Source organism: Physeter macrocephalus, unplaced genomic scaffold (genome assembly GCF_002837175.3).
Source record: "Physeter macrocephalus isolate SW-GA unplaced genomic scaffold, ASM283717v5 random_115, whole genome shotgun sequence".
NCBI lineage: Eukaryota > Metazoa > Chordata > Mammalia > Artiodactyla > Physeteridae > Physeter > Physeter macrocephalus.
In genome coordinates this window covers 61,381-80,313 of record NW_021145401.1, presented here as the reverse complement: position 1 = coordinate 80,313, position 18,933 = coordinate 61,381, and the positions used below count along the sequence as shown (strand labels likewise).

The 18,933-nt window shown below is 52.2% G+C and overlaps 2 protein-coding genes across 3 annotated transcripts in view; one reads left to right on the top strand and one right to left on the bottom strand.

Annotated features, from left to right (window-relative positions):
• Positions 1-1,671: 1,671 nt before the first annotated feature.
• LOC102991964 (60S ribosomal protein L21-like) lies at positions 1,672-2,555 on the bottom strand. The gene has a single exon (XM_055082418.1). It carries the CDS (start codon positions 2,550-2,552, stop codon positions 2,070-2,072), a length of 483 nt encoding a protein of 160 aa, XP_054938393.1. The 5' UTR covers positions 2,553-2,555; the 3' UTR covers positions 1,672-2,069.
• Positions 2,556-10,112: 7,557 nt separating this feature from the next.
• The window catches only part of LOC114484876 (arf-GAP with GTPase, ANK repeat and PH domain-containing protein 2-like), a 66,913-nt gene continuing 58,092 nt past the window's right edge, over positions 10,113-18,933 (top strand). For both annotated transcript variants that reach the window (XM_055082417.1, XM_028484062.1), the window contains exon 1: positions 10,113-11,137. In XM_055082417.1, the coding sequence (XP_054938392.1) occupies positions 10,168-11,137 (970 nt within the window). In that variant the 5' untranslated portion in view covers positions 10,113-10,167. The remainder of the gene's footprint in view (positions 11,138-18,933) is intronic.

Sequence of the window (18,933 nt, the reverse complement as noted above, 5' to 3'; positions counted from 1 at the left end):
GGCCGAAGGAGAGGACACGATTGTGATGGATGGTACAGGGTCCGTTTGCCAGCTCTGAGCGGGAGACGTGGGTGTGGTTGTGAGGCTCGAGAGTGAGGCCGCTCTGAACGCTGGCCCGAAGTCCTCCTAAGAGGGCCTGGTGCCCTGGAGTTCTCAGGGAAGGCGGTCAGCCCGGAAAGTTGGAATGGGGAGGGTGGGAGGGAGCCCAGGGCTGCAGGATGCTGGCACCTAGCCCTTCCTGCTGTGCGAGCGTCTGCAGTGGGCCCGCTGCCTCCACGCTTGAGCTTGCGCGAGAGCCTCCTGGAGATGCAGAGGGTCGGGTGGGCGCCACGTGCTGCCGGGCCGTGGACACGTTGTGAAGAGCGTCGGTCCGGTGGGGTGGGGTTTGGACGGACCCAGCTTTGTGGGGAGCGCAGGAGCAGGGGTCTCCGAGGCACCAGGGGCTGGGAGGGTCGTGGCTGGTGTAGACAATGAGATGTCTCTCGGCCTTTGCCGGATACAGAAGGATCTGAAGGATTGCAAGGAGAGGATTCGTTAAAATAAGCGCTTTGGTGCAGTTCTGGAAGGAGGGGCTCGCCGGCATGGAGGGCTGTGGGCAGAGAACGGCTGTTGGAGACGAGGATTGTAGGACAGCGCTAGTTCTGGGCGTGGCTGTGGGAGGGGCCTCTGGAAGCCAGTGAAGGACGAGGCCACTGGGGCTGAGGGGGCAGGTGTGTGTGACCTTGTTCAACCGGCCCCGCCCCCCTTGGGGTGGAGTGGCTGTGACAGAGTGACAGGAGAGGAGGGACCCAGGGATGGCACCTGAACCCCAGCTCTGCACATCACTTGTTGCGCAGCCAACTCAACTAGTCATGTCTTAGGTGGTTATATGACTTTGTAGTTTGGAGGCTTTTCAGGCTGCCCTAGATCCACCCACAGCGATGCCCAGAGCTGGCAGCTCAGGCGTCGTGAACCTCCTTTTCCAAATTTGGCAAGTCTTGTGCCGGTTCACTGCCAGGCAGCTCGCAGAAGTCGTTATAGCAGCACTCCTGTGGGGACAGCGGTGACGCTGGAGGGGAGAGTCGGTAAAGATTTCGAGTCCTGTGGATTGTTCGGCCGTGGCTGATTGATTTATCGTTCCCCCCTCGGTCCATCTTTCTTCATGGAAGGTCCTGGGGTGGGTGGTGATCTTTGAAAGGAGGCGAGCGTAGGACAACATCATAACTAGGTAAAGAAGCTCAGAGCTGCCCTGGTTGTCTGGGCTAGAGACCCAGCCTTGCCTTTCCCCTGCGCCCCCTGCCCTCCCCCCTTCCTGCTCCAGGAGCCCCTCCCCCCCGCCCCTGCTCCTTGTGCACGGGGTGCTGATGCGTGGTGTGTGGCAGGCAGACGAGGAGGAGACATAGATGTTCTCTTCCATCTTATTGTGTCAGAACTCATGCCGGCGACCCACCTGTCTTCTGTCCCCAGAGCTCTAATGCAAACTCTAACCACCAAGGGGCTGGCTGCTGCCATCAGCCGCCGTGGAGCGTTTATCCTCCGAGCCTGGGGACCACGGAGCTGGTGACACATCGGCTAACGAAGGCAGGAGGCTGGTCACATGTCTCCCACTGCGGATTTGGGGCCGAGGGGGGGATTTGGGCGTCCAGCGGGCATCTTCACATGCTGTTTTCAGCACTTAGAGAAAAATATATCAAACCTTCAAGTGCCCTGGGCACAGATGAAAGATTTCCAGATATCTCTGCAGCCAGATCCCACCCAGGATGCAGTAGTGATAACTCTTGTTCAGATAGGCTTTTCTTGATGGTGAGCTTTGTAACAGTGAGGATAATAATTCCCACGGCATTATCTGTGTCCTCGATTTTTAGTTCCGCAGAAGTTCTGGATTTTACGAATCTTTGGGGTCGTGGATCTAAAGACCAGCCTGGTAAACGGCCAGCTGTTATCACACACACTTAGGTGGCTGCGCTTTGACAGCTCCCGGTAGTTTGTTTTTACTCCAGAGGCTGTTAGGAGGGTCCGTATCACAGACTCTTCCCTGTGTTTTGTTTTGTTTTTTTTACAGTCCAGGTCTTTTATTTTCTTTACACCCATCATGCCATGAATTCACAGGGACTGGGCTCCAACAGTTCAGGCTCCTTTCCATTGGTTCTCATGAAGTGTGCTTCTCTGGGCGGAGCAGGCTGGAGCTTCAGTTGAACCCAAGTACCTTTCTCTTTGGCTTCCTTCTTTTTCTGATCATTTTCCTTCACCCGTTTCAGGAAGCTATCTCGGCTCTTACAGTGCTTAATGTGCTCGATATGCACATTAATTCTCTTGGCGAGAATCTTGCCCTTAACTTGTTTGTTTACAGTGATGCCAACAGCATGCTGGGTAACATTGTAGACTCTCCCAGTTTTGCCACGGTAACATTTGTGGAGCATTCCTTTTTGAACGGCGCCCATTCCCTTGATATCTACAATATCACCTTTCTTGTAGCTTCGCGTGTATGTGGCCAAAGGAACAACTCCATGTTTTCTAAAAGGCCTAGAGAACATGTAGCGGGTGCCCCTCCTCTTGCCCTTTGTGTTGGTCATTTTGGCGAATTACTGGAAGACGGCAGTTCCGGCCGAAAGGCTCTTCCCTGGGTTTTGATTGTCGACGATCGGGCAGATGTTATTGTTAGGGGAATCCCTTCTGGTGGATCCTGCAGAGGAAAATGTTACCAGATCAGCCCGGCCCCTCGGCCCCTCATGCACTCAAAAGCTGGGAGGATTAGGTAATCCGTAGGCGTTTCTCGGGTTTTCTCCACACAAATTCCAGAGCTTCTTTGCAGCTGTTCCGGGAACAGGTGCAGAGTTGTGTGTTGCCCTTGATTAAATCCTTCTGACTCATCAGCTGAACTGCCACAGAGAGAGCTGGAGGCGGGAAAAGGGGAGCGTCCTTGCCGGGAGCCCCGGCTGCGGCCCAGCGTCCAGCATCGCAAGGGTGACTGCGGGTTGTCACTCCATGGGGTGCTGGCATCTGTCTCCATAAAGTGACAGGGAGTAGGCTTGGCTTTCCTTCTGTCAGCATCTTAAGTCACTTTTGCCTGGCACTTAGCAAGGAAGACCACGAAGATGTTTCTGACACATTCCTGTATTTGGGAGTGAGAATCTATTCGTAACTGACAGGGGGCATACTTCTGAAATCAAGACTGCTCCTCTCTGGGCTGCTTAAGTGGCTCTGAGGTTTCCTAGGGGCTCCTGTTCAGCTGTGTGCAGGGCTCTCCCCTGTGCTCCTCCCCTTTGGCCTCAGGCAGGTGGCTTCCCGTGGAGTCAGCTGCTGCATCTGTGAAATGGGTCAAATTAAACTCTCTTCCAGCTCTAGCTTGCTGTAATGTAAACAGCGGTTCCCATTTGCAAAGGATGGAGTGATGTCACCCTGAGCTAGTACAGGAGCGGACCGTGTGACAAAGTACCTCCAGCCCTTGGTCTGTGGCCCCCCGTCAGGCCTGTGCACAAGTCCCTGCAGGGGCTCATGGCGGGAGCTGAGAATCCCACGTGCCCTCAGGTGCTCTGTCCACACCTGGGCAGTGCTGGAAGACACTCCTGGGTCCAAGCCTCCAAGCATCTTGCTTAGGACATTTTCTGATTAAAAATAATACAGGGCTTCCCTGGTGGCGCAGTGGTTGAGAATCTGCCTGCCAATGCAGGGGACACGGGTTCGAGCCCTGGTGTGGGAGGATCCCACATGTCGCGGAGCAACTAGGCCCGTGAGCCACAGCTACTGAGCCTGCGCGTCTGGAGCCTCTGCTCCGCAACAGGAGAGGCCGCGACAATGAGAGGCCCGCGCACCGCGATGAGGAGTGGCCCGCGCTTGCCGCAACTAGAGAAAGCCCTCGTGCAGAAACGAAGACCCAACGCAGCCAAAATAAGTAAATAAATTAATAAACTCCTACCCCCAATATCTTCTTTAAAAAATAAAATAAAAATAATACAACATTGCTTTGGATTTTAAATAATTAAGGTAGGCAAAACTTCAGTTTTTTCCTTTCCAGCGTTTTAATCACATCCGTGATACTTACTCATTTGTACTAATTGTAACTGATGATGTGTCGTCACAGAGTGAGGACCAGCCGTGGCCTCCTCTGTAACTCCTGCTAGTCTTCGTATTTGGGGAAGGATTACAGGAAATCATTGCTTCTCTTTTTAGAGAGAGACTTGGCTGGGGCTTTTCATTGCTACAAACAGAGGCAGCCAGGACTGGCTGGATTAATAAAATGGTAAAATGAAAAGCTGAGAAGATGGGAACCCTAGTCCCCTTTTCACGTGGGTGTGTCTAGCCTGTGCCTTTGGACCCACCCGAGGCATTTTGCCTTCAGGAGACATTTGCCAGTATCTGCCGACGGGGGAAGGGGTGCTCCTAGCATCTAGTGGGCAGAGGCCAGCGATGCTGCCAGCTGAACCCCCTACGATGCACGGACGGCGCCCCGCCCAGAAGGCCCAGCGCGCTGCTGTGGCGGGACACGCCCTGCTCTGCATGAAGGCCAGATACCGCTTCCCTTTCGGAAACCTGTTTTTTTGAGTGTTTCAGGTAGAAATAATAATCTTCTGCCTTCCTCTTCTCCGCCTTCTTCTTATCACATGTAACAGTTTCTTCTGGTTGGTGGGTTATTTGTGACACTTGTCAACCCCCGCTGTCAGAGGTCCACCGACCACCGTCGGGGTGTTTGTTCCTGATTCACCTTCGACATGAAATCCTCTGCAAGTCAAGTGTGAGCGCCCACGCTGCTGCCCTGCGTAGGCGGGGCGCTGACCGCCAGCATCTTGTAGCGATCACCTGTCACCTGGAATCCGCGGGAGGGCCCCCCAGAGATACCTTTGCTGGCAGGATACTGAGCTGGACGTGAGCTACCGCTGAGGGTGGGTGCTTGCGTGGGTCTCCGGCCCCTCCTCTGCCCCGGCCCACCCATAGGGGCACCCAGCCGTCTGGCTTCCGTGGGGACAAAACTGCCTGATTCTCAGATCTGAGGATGCCTTCGGACGGGCAATGGATTGAGAAAACCCTTTCTTCTAAGGTCACACCAAGTTCAGTTGTGATCGGTAGTCGCTGACCTGGTTTCCTCGCTCTCAAGCCTGGAGTGTGGCTGCCTTGCCTGTTGAGGCTGCACCTTGGGGCTTCCTGTTAAAATTGAAGCGTGTGGAGCACAGGCGCTGCCTTGTGATGTCTGTGCATCCGTACACGTCACAGGGTCCCCTCGTTAGGCTGGCACTGACTGCCTTGCTGTCGGTCCTTGAGGAAGAATGCCGGTAAGATGTAGGTGCTGAGGCCCCCTGAGGTCTTCCTTCTGCTGAACGCCCTTTTGCCCCAGGGACTGAGCACGCGCCTTGTCCTTCTGTGACTCAAGGGCTTCTCACTTGAGTTCCACTTTGAACCTGCAGTTTATAAAATGAGGGAAAATGGGGCCCCTAATGAGTTCAGCCCAGGCAGGGTGATAGCAGAAGCTGAGCACCACAGTAGATCTTAGATCAGAAACCCTTCCTCCTGCAAGGATCTGACTCGAGTCTTCTGCCCAAAGGTAAAACATGAAATTGTTAGGAAAACATACCTGTCTTTCTTTGCCTCCTGTGTGTATCTGTCAGTCAACCTGCTGCCAGAAAAGAGGCTGTCACGTGTCCTGTGACGGGGAGGAATCCTTTGATGGCTCCTGGGGTGGGCGTGCAGAGGCCAGGGCACGGTCAGCGGGTTGCAGGTTTCTGTTGCCCACAGATGTGGTTCTGCCAGGATACTGTAAATGTGATGACTGGCTGGCAAGTTCTGTTGGTTGGAAAGTCAGCTTGTGGAACAGATGGCTCTGCTGACTACTAGGGGTTTCCTTTAACCAAGGCTGATCAGCTCTAGGAAAGCTTGCAAAGTAGTGTTTTCATGCAGGATGTTTAATTTATGGGCAGCTAGAAATGGCCCGGGACAGGGAAGTCGTGGGAGGGTGGCCAGAGGATCTCATAAACTTGCGACTGGGGGAGGGAAGCCAGCTGCCGAGGTGATGAATGGGGGTGTAGGTAGGGCTGGCCCCCCCATGTGGTCCTTCCCTTTCTGACGTTGGCATCTCTGCAGTGCCAAGGCTTTGCCTGCTTGCCTGCCGGCTGCTCGGTTTTGATGTGGCAGTGAGATCGACTACAGTCTTACGTTCTTTTTTTTTTTTTTTTTTTTTTTTTAAGCCAAAATGATGATGCAGATATACTCCATGGCATGGAAAAATTCAAGAAGTAATGGTCTAGCAGGGCTGCTTTAAAAAGCAACAGGAAGATAAAGCGGTCATACCCACCTGAACACATATAGTATGATTATTTTTATTTTTCAAAGGCAGGTCTGGCTGTGAGAAAGGATTTCGATTTTGGAGGGGCAGGTTCTGTCTGAGCCTCTGTCTTCTTTGCATCGGAAGAGCCCATGTATCCAGGGCAGTAGGGAGAGGCCATTCTCCCAGGTTTTTCAGTGCAGACAATCAGGCCTCACACGGAATCGTTACGATTGGTATGGAAAATGGGTGCTACTTGTGAGGCAGAAGGCACTGAAAGATAGTGAACAACACCGGCTGTAGCAGAAAGGGGTCTCCTCGTTCACTGTCATCTAAGATTCCAAGTTATCTAAGGTGCATAGAATGGAATCTTCTACTCTGCAGCCTGCATCCTCGGGCGGCAAAGTGCAAAACCCGGGCTGGATTCCAGACAGCCGCGGAGTGATTGGAAGGACCCTAACAGTTCAATATTTGAGTTCTAAAGAAATGCTGTTTCCCCGCCTTGGGCTCTGTGAATGCCCACGATAACAAGATATATTTTATATCTTATGGGGCAGCTGACTTCATATTAAAATTCATCTCAATGTTTGGAAGTTGCCATGGCCTCAAATACTAGTGAGAATGGATGCCAGGCTAAGTTAGGGCCTTGGATTCTGGTCCTAACAGAGATCCTGGCCTCTCTGCATTGCTGAATTTCAGTTTCTCTGCTTATAGACCTGGTGGACCTTTAAGTCTCGACAGCTGTAAAATTGGAGGCTTTTGCTGTCTCTTTGGGTGCTCGTCCATCAGACCATGCTGGGCACTGCCCTGTGCCACCCTTTCATCCTCCTGTCTGTCTTTGTATGTTAACGTCACTTGGCCTTGAGAACTGCAGCGTCTTTCACAGGCTTGTGAATTCTCGGAGGACAGAGAGACTCTGCCTTCTCACTGCAGAGTGCCACAGTAGATGCTCAGTATACATATTTGATGAATAAATGAACAGATGGAAAAATGAATAAGTGAAAACTTGCTGAGATGTTGAGGTATCATTTGTGTTCAATTAGTGTCAAATGCAGTAATAGTCACACATTTGTTTCTCTCTCTGATGTCCACAAAGCAGAACGCTGACAAAAGAAATGACGTTGAAGCATGGAAATGGGCACAGGCAGTGTGACCCCAGGTTTAGCTCTCAGCCATGAGCTGTGTAGCCTTGGGGAAAGCACACACCCTCTCTGAGCCTTCACATTCCCCTAACCTATGGGTTCCAGAAACCTCATTCTGATAGATGATTACTGCCTGGCTCTAGCTCTAGAAGTTGGTGATCTGTGTGTCTTATCAAAGGGGGCTTTTTATTGAAACTCAAAAGGTAAGACTGATCTGTCCTGGGGTCCCCATCTTTGCAGTGAGGACATGTGAGAGACACATTCGTGAATCCTTTAGTGCCAAGAGCAGGTGGATGGAGCTTGTGAGCCTGTGACAGTGGCAATTTTGTGTCCAGGTAGAGCCACTGAGGGTGGTCAAATGTGTTTTAAAGTACTTCAGAAAAAATTATCCGTATTTTTTAGAGTAGTTTTTGGTTCATAGCAATATTGAAAAGAAGGTACAGAGAATTCCCACATCCTCCCCCCCCCGCCCCACCCCCCAGTACATGCAGAGCATCCCGGACCATCAACATACCCCGCCAGAGTGGTACATTTGTTACAACTGATGAACCTACACTGACCCGTCATCCTCACCCGAAGTCCATCGTCTGCATTAGGGTTCACTTTTAGTGCTGCACGTTCTATAGGTTTGGACAAATGTGTAATGACACGTATCCATCATTATTATATCATACAGGGTATTTTCACTGCCCTAAAAATCCTCTATGCCACAAAGTATCTTTTTAAAAATAAACTCAACCAGCTTTTGGTTTATTGCATCAAATCCAAATATTTCATTTCACTCTGAGGTAAAATCCAGATTTCCTAGGTTATAACCTCCTTTGTAAGAGACCTCACGATTCATCTTCGTATCCTTTTCAGTGCCATAAACACAATAGTTGCCCCATAATTACTTGTTAGGAGATTAAAGAAGGGAAATCAGCACTTGCGAACAGCTGTCTAATCCCAGAGTCACACCTGGCCTGGCCTCGAGCACTTTTCTTAGAAACAGCCTCTCAGTCTTTGGCATTTCCAGGCCTAGAGAAGGCTGTGTAAAAGCATCCGGTTTGATGAGTGGACGTTGTCTTTACCACATTTTCCTTCTGAAGCTTTTAAACAGAGAGATCTATGTTCAGGACATCATGAAGAACTAATGTGTTGATCAAGTACGTGTGAATATAGTGCCGCATCAGATAATGTGAAGAACCAGTATCTACAGAGCCAAGAGGTAGTAGCTGGTGGGAAAATGATGGGAGAAAAATCAACACTAAATATTAATGGTAAAGGGACTTCCCTGGTGGTCCAGCAGCCAATACTCTGCGCTCCCAATGCAGGGGGCCCGGCTTCGATCCCTGGTAGGGGAACTAGATCCCACATGCCAGCATCTAAAAGATCCTGCGTGCTGCAACTAAGACCCAGTGCAGCCAAAGTAAATAAATAAATATTTAAAAACAAAAACAACCTGTTGATTAAAAAAAATACTAATGGTAAATATTTAGCACTTACACAGAATGCCTGCACATAGTCTCAGCTAATTCAGTCCTCACAAGAATGCTCAGAGTTTAGGTACTGGGTTTTTGTTTTTGTATTTCTTTTCCATCCCCACTTGACAGGTGTAAAAACTGAGCCCTCTCGGAAGGAAATGGACAAGCAGGGCTGGGACAGGCAGCCTTCTTTTTTCTGCTGTTAGCCACTGTATTCTCTGGCCTGTTATCCAAGACAGCAAATGCCTGCCTGTCAGGAGTTTTTCCACCCGTTGGAAAAATAACTCCAAAATATTATTCTAGGAGTGAAACTGCGCGGTCCTTCACTTGGAGGGCACTGGTGTGAACCGCACCCCCATCGCTGGATGCTGCCTTCCTGGGCCCTTCTTTGTTCTCTCCTTCCTGGGGGTGCACTTGCTCCTCTGTAGTTAGGGCAACGAGTACCTAAGATACCTTGCTTTTGAAAACAAGCCTCTTGAGTCGCTCCTTCGAAGTTTCTTGATTAGGAGAGAGGTTCTTCCTATAAACCCTCAGCAGGTGAGAGACGCTCCATATTCCGTTTGCTTTTGGAAGCCAAGCCCCGGAGTGTCGGTTCAGGCGGGCGCAAGACACCCCCCCACCCCAACGCCCCGCCAATCCCCCGGAGGCTCCGGTCCGCGCGGCGGCGGCGATCCATCCCGGCGCTTAGGCCTGGCCGCCGAGCCGCGCGCCCGCCGCCGCCACCGCCGCCGCCGCGCTCCCGGGACTCGGCAGCCGGGCTGGGCGCGCGGCCCGCGGTCCCTGCCCGTCTGCCCCCGCCCGCCCCGCCCCGCTCCGGCGCGCATTTCCATTTTAAACCGCCGCCCGCCAGCCCCCCGCCCGCGGCCGGCGCAGCTGCCCGCGCGTCCCGAACCCACGGAGTGGCGGAGGCTGCGGAGCCGCCGAACTGTGCAGAAAAGGCCCGAGGATGAGAGCGGGCCCCGCGCCGTAGACAATGAAGCCGCGGGCGCCGCCGCCCGCCCCGGGCCTTGCGCGCTGCGACCGCACCTGCCGGCGAGAGAGTCCCCACGCCTGACCACCCGCCCGGCCCCGCCGGCCCATGGCTCGGCGCCCCGGGCCCGGACCCCCGCACTCGGGCCGCGCAGCGCACGGGCCGGCGGGCGCCAGGGGCGCCGTTCCCGCAGCCTGAGCGCGGCCCTCGCGGCGAGCGGGGGGCGTGGACCCTGTCCGGGCGAGCCCGCCCTCCCCGCCGCCGCGCCCGGCGACCGCCCCGACCGTGCGGCCCGGCCCGCGGCGCGCTGGATGCGGCGGAGCCCCGGCGGGCGGCGCGGCGGCCGCGGTCCCGGGAGACATGTACCTGCTGGACGACAGCGGCGAACCCGCGTCTCCGCCCGCGGACGCGATGCCGCGCGGGACGCCCCCCAGGAAGACCGTCTACCGCATCTCCGTGACCATGGTCAGGAAGGAGCTGCTGGGCGCGCCGGGCCCCGGCGGCCCCGACCCGCGCCCGCCTCGGAGACCCCGGCCCGCGCGCTCCCCGGACGCGCCCGGGCGGCTAGTGGAGGAGGCGGAGGAGGTGGCGTGCGCTGAGGACCCCGAGGGCCGCCGGCCTCGCGCCTGGGACTTCCGCACCTTCCGCACCCGCAGCACCGGGCAGCTGGAGCTCGGGCGGCTCCGGCCGTGCGCACGCGGCCCGGAGCCCGCGGGCCTGGCGGGCGGCCCCCCGGCAGCGGAGGAGGGGACCGGCTCGCCCGCCCCCGGCAGTCCCGACGTGGAGGGGGCTCGAGCCGCGCCCTTGCGGCGCAGCCTCAGCTTCAGGCACTGGAGCGGGCCCGAGGCGCCGCGGGGCCGGGCCCTGGGCCGCGGGAGGCGCCACAGCAGCTCCGGGAGCCTGGCCTGGGCTCCGGGCGGCGAGGCCGTGGCCGACCCCGGGGCCGCCCTGGAGCCCGCGGCCTCCGGGCAGCCCGCCTCGGAGAAGCGCAACACCCTGGACGTGGGCGAGGTGCTCAGCAAGAACGACGCGCTCTCGGACCTGGAGCGCTGGGAGCGCAGCAAGAGCAAGAACCGCACGCTGGACAACAGCGACCTGCAGCGGCTGGAGCGCGCGCGGGCGGCGGCCGCGGGCTCCGGCGCGGCGTTGGAGCACCGGCTGCTGCGCTTCTTCAGCGGCATCTTCGCGCGCAGGGACGGCGCGGCCGGCGGCGGTCCCTCCCCGCGGAGCGGCGCCTCGCGGCCGCGCGGCTACTTCAGCAGCCTGCGGCGGGCCCCGGCCGACGCGCACTCGTCCAGCGCCGAGAGCATCGACGGGTCCCCGCGCAGAGGTGGGCAGCGCGGCCGGGCAGGGGAGGGCAGTGGTGGGAACCGGCCGGGGGCCCCGCAGCCGCCTGCCTGGCAGAACACGCCGGGACTTGGGAACGGGTGAGGGCCCTGCCCTCCCAGGTCAGCAGCCGGCGCGCGGCCGTGCTGGAAGTGAACTCCGCTACCGCGGGTTCCCCGGTCATACCGCAGCTCTGGACGTGCTTGACTGCCCCGCTCCCAGCTGCGTGTGCTGGTGCCTTTCAGGGTCTGTCACCTTAGCCCCTGTGAGCCCGTCTAGGGAGACATCACCTTGCCAAGCGGTGCCTTTCTCCCGCAGATGCTGGCGCAGCCAGTTCTCCATAAGCGGGCCCGTGAGCTCGTGCTGCACCGCGCGCTTGCCGGCTGGGATACCTGTGGGCTGCAGCACCTGTGGGCTGCAGCAGGGAGCTGGGGCTTGGTCCCGGAAGCTGCCACGCAGGTGGTGCTGCGTGGCCAGGAGAGGCGGTGTTCATCTTGGTTAACTTCTCCCTCCGCCCCCAAGCCTGGTCTCCCTGTAGGCACTACCATCTGTGAGTGCTGCGATGTGGCCTCGCTGCTTTGGCAGCTCTCACCTTTTGGTAGAGAGGGTTCACTCCAGTGGTCAGAGATGGGTCTCTGCCCCTGTCAGCACAGGGGCAGGGAAAACCACAGCCGCCCCGCAGCTGATCCTGAAATCTCCGTTCTCTACTCTCTGCTCAGTTCTCTGGACCTCCAACAGGGAAGGTTCTGGAGGCAGATGTGGTAGTATTCTCTTGCAAGTATCAGCTGACCTTCTGGTAGTTGTTTGGGGGTCAGAATCCTCCAGAAACAGCAAAACTCTCTACGTGCTGCCTGGGCATCGCCCTAAAGAGGCTGGGGGCAGGGGGTTAGGCTGGATTGTTGCGTCCTTCTCTTGGGGAGGGGTGTGAGGGGGTTGCCTCAGGATATTCTCCCCCGGGCATTTCACCACAGAAAAATCATTAGTAACGTCCCTTCTGCTAATTACCAGAACCCTGCTTCTGATAGAGATGGAGATAGTTGAAGCACTGCGAAGTGGGCTTTCCATCAGAGCTTTTCAACTGCTAACCCACCAGCCCCGGAGAGCGTATTCCTCCTTAGTGGGCTTCACAGGTTAGCTGACTGCCGAGGGCGTATATTAAAACCAGACAACACAAAGAAACCACTGCCCTCACTGAAGTTACTTTTAAGGTAAACTGAGGACAGATGATGTCATGTTCAAATACGCTCCCTTTGAGCCTCAGGATATGATAGAAAATATTTGAAACCAAGCAGTCAGATGTGCAAGTAGTGTTAAAATCTGAATTTTTTGATTAGGGAGGTTGTATAGCATCAAGTTACCTGTTGTCCCGCTTGCATTAGTTTAACTTGCTGCACACGTCTTTTGTTTTAACCTGCCTTGGAATACTGTAGAAAGCACCGTGTTTGGCTCCAACCGTTATCTCAACCCCTTCCCACGTGACCTTAAAATATTGAAAAATGATGTGAGTTATTTTGTTGGGACACTTGCTTTGTATGGAGCTACCACTGCCATCACTTGTGTTGGGTGGAAGTTCAGATACGCAGGCAGCCCGTTCTTCCTCTAACGGCAGGCTTGCGTCTTCGTTCTCAGGGGCTTTGTAGAAAACAGTCATCAGCTGCCTGGGTTCCAGGCAGGTACACCTCAGCGGGAGGGGGAGGGGGACCTCAGCGGGAGGGGGAGGGAGCCGGCCCAGACAGCACTTAGAATGTGTTTCATTGTGGTGGCTATTGATACAAGTTAAAAGCTTTGGGGTTTGGGTGTTTCCTTTCCTGTCAAATGGATTGATAGTAGATTCGGAGTAGTAAAGGTGTGAAGTGTACGGGAATTTTTCCCTTTAGGGCAGTGCAAGATAATAACAAGGGTAATAATTAAAATAATGCTTGGTTGCTTTGTCCCTGTGGCCATTCCTTTTCAGGGTGGAATTACTTTCATCTGAGAATAACAGCATTGTGGGTTGTGTAGAAAAACCAAACGTTAGCGAACTAGGTTACAGCACACACAGGTGGAACTCTAGGGCCTTACTTCAAAGTTCTAGGTACTCACAAAACGACCTCCTTCGCCTGCCTTTGGCTAAAGTACCTGAAATGTCAGCGTTCTCAGGATTTTTGTAAGGCCTGTATCTATTACAAGTAAAAGGTGCACCCCACAGCTTTTGGGTCTTCTCATTTTTATCATACTTTTCTACTTTTTATATATTTGCTTCCTATGACACGGATTATGCAAATTTTAGGTGCTATTTAAATGAAGTTTTGAATTTAGGGTAAAATTCTCTCAGGTGACATTCAGATGCAGTGGAACCCAGGCTCAATCTCCCTGTGAATGTCCATAGAGCGAAGGTCCCCAGAGCCTTAAACCATGGGGCCAAGTGGATTTGCAGGACTTAGAAAATTTGGCTTTTAGGAAGGTAAAGTGGTGTGTGTGACCGAACACTGGCCCTGAGGCCGGGCAACACCCTGTAATCAGACACTAGCAAAATGCAGCAAAGCCGGAGATATTCACACTCGGTATGGTAAATATGCTTTGCCACCAAGAGGTTGCTAAACATTTGTGAACAAAGCTTCCATTTGCAGACCTGTTTGGATTTCAGAGTTACAGGTGAGCCGTTGCAGACCTGTCCTGTGATACGTATATGTTAGGAGCAGTCCCTAGTTTTAAATCTCAGCCACTTTGTATCAAAATTTGACATCCTTTCCAGCATAAAGGACCTTAGAGGAGACTTGTCATCAGGCAGATTTTCCTTTTGTGACACTCTTTTAGCTGTTAAAAGTTTGAACTGACTCTAGGAAAATAACTTTAAAAGAGTACCAAATTAATTATTATTATTTACTTGGCCGCTCAGAGTTAATTTGCTTAGGCAAGGTACCTTTGCAAGATGGTTAGAGTCTCGATTTAAGAACGCACACAGGCTCACACATCACATAGCTATGGTTTTCTTATAATCTTAATTCAAGGCATTAGGATGAAAGAATTAAAAGCTCCTATTGTTGGATGATTCGCTCATACTTTTTAATCCCAGTTGGTCTGTTGAGGCTCTTCCTCTTTCTCCCCCCACCGTGATGTGTAACAGTCGCCTCCCAGGTTCCAGGGTGGCTGCTCTCTGTCAGCTTTGTAACTATCGATATCAGGGAGCCCTAGAACATTTCAGAGAGTCCTTATGTCAGATCAAGGGCAGTTTCCTGTTATCTGATATGCGTGTATTAGGGCAGAGTCTGTTGACACGACTCTCATGTAATACAGCGAAAGACCACATCATAAATGATTTATTACATGTAGGGTGTCACTCTCTGGCGAGGGCCCTCTGCCTCCTGGCCAGCCTGCTGATGGATGGAACCAGCTGCCGGCATCCTTGGAACCAGCTGCAGGCAGTGCCAGTCTAGGGCCGCGCGTGTTTTCAGGGTGTTCTGTTGCTGTCTGGGAGGATTGATTACAGCAATAAATTCATTGATAGCCCGGACTGAGGTTAGCTCTTTGAATTACGAATTTACAGCTGATTTTTGACAACACATTTTGATGAGTGGCTTTGTTCTTCAATTCTTGATTCTGTTGATTTGTATCACTCAATTTGTGTCGGGTGATAGACTGTTTTATAATTAAAAAAAAAAACTTTCAGTAAGAGGGGAAGCAACAGCGAAATGAAATGACTGAAATAACTTGACGCATTTTTATTTTTGAACTTGATTTGTTGCTGAGAAAGACAGGGTTTTAAAGAAAGGATGTAACTGAAAGCTTTTCGTTTGAGACATTTTGAACCAATTACATACTCAGTGTTTTGAGATTCACTTGTGTGTGTTGTTGTTTTGTTTTTGTTTTTTAATAAACGACTGTAGGTAGCAATGTAGGAAAATCCGCATCGTTTTAGTCATAAGGTTGAATTGTTTTCCTGGAGACGGAGCAGCCCACCTGGGGTACAGACAGAGCTGCACTGGTCAGCCAGAGACCCTTGAAGCAGGCACTGGAGGCTTAGGCTGTGTCTTTGCCACATTTATTTTCTTGAGTTGGAGCCCACATTACAGCATAGTCACCTATTAGCGTCTTTTGTGATCTGAGCTTGCCTGGGCTTGGAATATCCTGCCCCCAAAGGGATGTTCCAAAGTACATCTGCTAAAGATATCCTCCAGTTTTAACATAGGTCCACTGCAGCTATCTGGTCGGTTATACGGTCAAGTACTTCTGTTTGGAAGAATAAGACCCAACTGTAAAGCACTGGCACCACTTTTTGTATTTTCAGTCTTTTTGTTGTTCTGTTGCATTAACAAACATTTGAGTGTCTGTGGTGTAATCTGCAGTGGAGCAGAGAGCTAGGGCGCTTACTAGGGCACAGTTCCTGACTTCCAAGGTCAGTAGCCTGTTGGGGGAGATGGAGAGGTTCCCGTGAGTCACAACTTCATGGGATACTTGGGGGAAGGTATGACTGTTTCTCCATCGGCGCACTAATCCTAATGTGTAACAGTAACCTTGTTTGCATGTCTGCCAGTTCTGACAGTCAGTGAGTCCCTCCTGGGCGTCCTATTCCTCTTCCTTTTGTAGAATTAAGAGCACTGTGCTTGGCACGTAGACTTGTAATAGGTGTTTGTGGGAGGAACTGAGATGACATGGGGGGGACGCAAAAAGGGGAGCAAATGTCCTTGAAGAAGGGGAAGGAGTGAATGAAGGCCTCACAGAGAGATAAAATGATTTGGGTCTTGCAGGATCAGTAGGAGTTTACCAGGTAGAAAAGAGGAGATTCTCCACCAGCAAGTTGGTTGGTATTTCTATAGTTAACTCCTAAAAAAAAATTATTCGTGTTCACCAAATCTATATGATTAATGCCACTGTCAGCCATTAAAAAGGATGTTATGGTTTTCAGGAGGTTTTTTTTTTTCTTTTTTTAGCATGAGGTGTTTGTTTATGATGGGAAATTCCCTTTAGGCTAGTGTTATTCTTTTCTGTGATTATTTGAAAAATTACATTTATTTCAAATGCTGACAATGAGTAATGCAAAAGAAAAGGTTTTTATTAGGGCAACGATTGAGATAAAGTATGTACAGCTGCAAGCTGCAGTTATATCCCCAGGTGATGAACAGAATTGGAATTAAGGTCAACAGATTAGCAAAAAGAAGGGCGATTATTGTCTTTGCATCATTTTGAGAGAAAGTACCATCTGCCTACCACCCTTTTGGTCTAGGTTTGTTCAGCTCAGATTAGAGTCCAGTGTGGTGTGGTGATGATATCTAGTTGTTTGTAGGTTACAGCCTCAGGCTGTTTCTCATACATTTCCATTGATGTAGGCATTCACATTTGTTAATTTTCTTTTCTCCTGTTCATTTACTTAAGACAAACCTGTAGGTGCTCCCGTGATTTAACAAATCTTAGCACACATCTGTTCATTTGGCTGGTTTTAATTCAAAGATGCATCTTGACCCTTTGTTTTTTTTTCATAATCTCTTGTTAATTTCATGTTCACGTTGGTTTTCAATTCTAACATCACTCATGGATCTAAAGATTCAGAAAGCTTACAAAGAAATAAGCTTCGTAGGTTGGAGGATGGGAATCTCTGTTCCCTCCTTCAGTACCAGAGAGTACCAGCCAGAGGCTTGGGAAAGGATCATTTGGCTTCTCCTTATCTAACAAGTGAAGATAATTTGAGGAGGCACACTTCACTTGGTGGGAGTGAAAGGGAAAAAGAGGGTTACTTTCTTATATTGTCCTTTGTTGCGAATAGTTAGGAAGCCCTGGGTCTGTTTCAGGTGTGTGATCGTCAGGTGCGAGGTTTTGCCTGACTTAGCGCCCCTTCATCTGGTCGACGCTCAGGACCACTCCCGTTATTTCGAGGGCTGCCTTTGGGTACCAGTGGAATACAGATGCATGTGTGCGTGGATATTCATCTGTTTGAGATGCTTGTCAAAGGGCAGCTGTGTTCCCCCGGCCCCCGTGCCTGTCATTGCACGGACTTCCTTCAGCCGTGCTGCTGACGGTCAGACACTTGAGGATTGACCCGGTAAACAATGTCACCAGGCTCTCTGATGCAGCTCCTGCCCTCCCTCATTCTCACACAGACCAGCATTACTCAGATGTCACTTCTTCAGTTGATGGGGGTGGGGACGGGGCGGCGCGTGTTGATCCATCTTGTACCTTCCTGCTCCAATTAGCAAGGGCTCTAAAACAATGGAAAAACCGGTTGGTCTGTGAACTGTGTGTAACAAGATTTGGGACTTAGGGGTGCACACCCGTAACTTGCTTTCCTGCAGCTTAAGTCCCGCCCCCTTAGACCCTGGCCCGGTCACTGGTGGAGGGGTGGACCCAGCAAGGCAGGCTGTCTCCGTGGTGCCCACCGCTCATCCATAGCTCCCAGATACCTGAATATCTTATTTTTCTGGTTATTTTACTCGCCAGACTAGAATGCCAACCTTCTGAGAATCTGACCTCTCTTGCATTTAGCAGAAGAGCCTAATCTACTTGCCTGATCTGGCTCCTGGAAGACTCTGGAAGCCAAGTTCATTTGAAGACACTTGGGGACTTTTAATTTGCAAGGGAAGCCTGGGAGCGTGGAGGCTTGTCTCCCGGTCTTTGAGAAGCGGCCATAAGAAGGACGCAGTAGTCAGCACTGACGAGGGCAACGCGTTAGGACCAGGTTGACTCAGAACTAGGCAGGCACTTCTCACAAGCCAGCTCTCACCTGAGGGCTGGGCTCCTTCCCTGTGTGAGGTGTTCTCGGTCACAGGAGGCTTCCAAGCACAGTCTAGTCAGGGAGTGTTGGAGGGGGTGCCGTGTTCGCTGTCTGGGGCTTAGAATTGGTGGTCTTCAAGTCCCATATTAGTTTCTAAGGTCAAGAGTCCTTTCAGGATCTAGGCTTTTGATGATTTTTGTACCTGGTCTGTCAGGAAGCAGCTTTCTTCCAGACTTACAGAAAGAGGGGTATATTTGTCTGTAACTTCCTTGTACTGATCTCCTACCTGCTCCCCGGCTCCCCCCGGCACCCCCAAACCTGGCTGTACCTGTGACTGCTGCTTTATTCAGCTGGCTAACCTGAGACTTGGGGGAAATGATCTGTCCCGTCCCCCCTGCCCCCTGGCCACTCCGCAGCTGCCGCCACAGCTTGTGCTTCCTGGGCTCATGTCGGGCCATCGAGCCCCTCATGGTACTGAAGCCGTTTGTCCTTCTGCCTTCAAGGTGGTGGGCGACGTCCCGGCGTGATCTTGATCTGATTCTCTCGCAGCCTGTGCTTCTTTCTTTTTTGCTTTCTCTTAGCGTTCTTGCCTTGAAAGCTGATTTCAGGTATGTGAGTAAGTCGATGATGGCGGCAGGAAGGAATGTTCTGTTTATCGTGGGAGACGTTTTTAAGTTGCCACGTGGAGAGGGCGCGGCGTCCAGAGTCAGCGGATTAGGTTTGGTCTTGGCCGCAAACTCGGGCTCGAGGTGCCCGGAGAAGTCAATTCACTGCCCTGAGCCCCATCTGCCTCGTTATTTAGGTAGGTGTTTAGAGTCCCGGTGGCGGATTCTCAGGAAGGCCACAACGAATAGCTTTGCTTTAGAATGATTGTCTATAGTATGTTTTACAAAAGACCCAAAGATAGAACATTTGAAATACGTGGATATGCTTGGATTTACGGTGGCTGTCACTTGGAAGCTGGCCCAGGTGGGGCAAATGCATTTCCAAAGCCACAAGTGGGAATTAACCTTGTATTCTGTTCTCACTACTTCGCCCTGTATTTTCTAGTGATCTCCCGGTTAACTACTTCTTTTTAAATTGTTGGCCACTGTACCTTCAGTTTATAAGTGGGA

Excerpts from the sequence above, each read along its gene's own strand:
- LOC102991964 (XM_055082418.1), bottom strand. The coding sequence starts at position 2,552 with ATGACCAACACAAAGGGCAAGAGGAGGGGCACCCGCTACATGTTCTCT.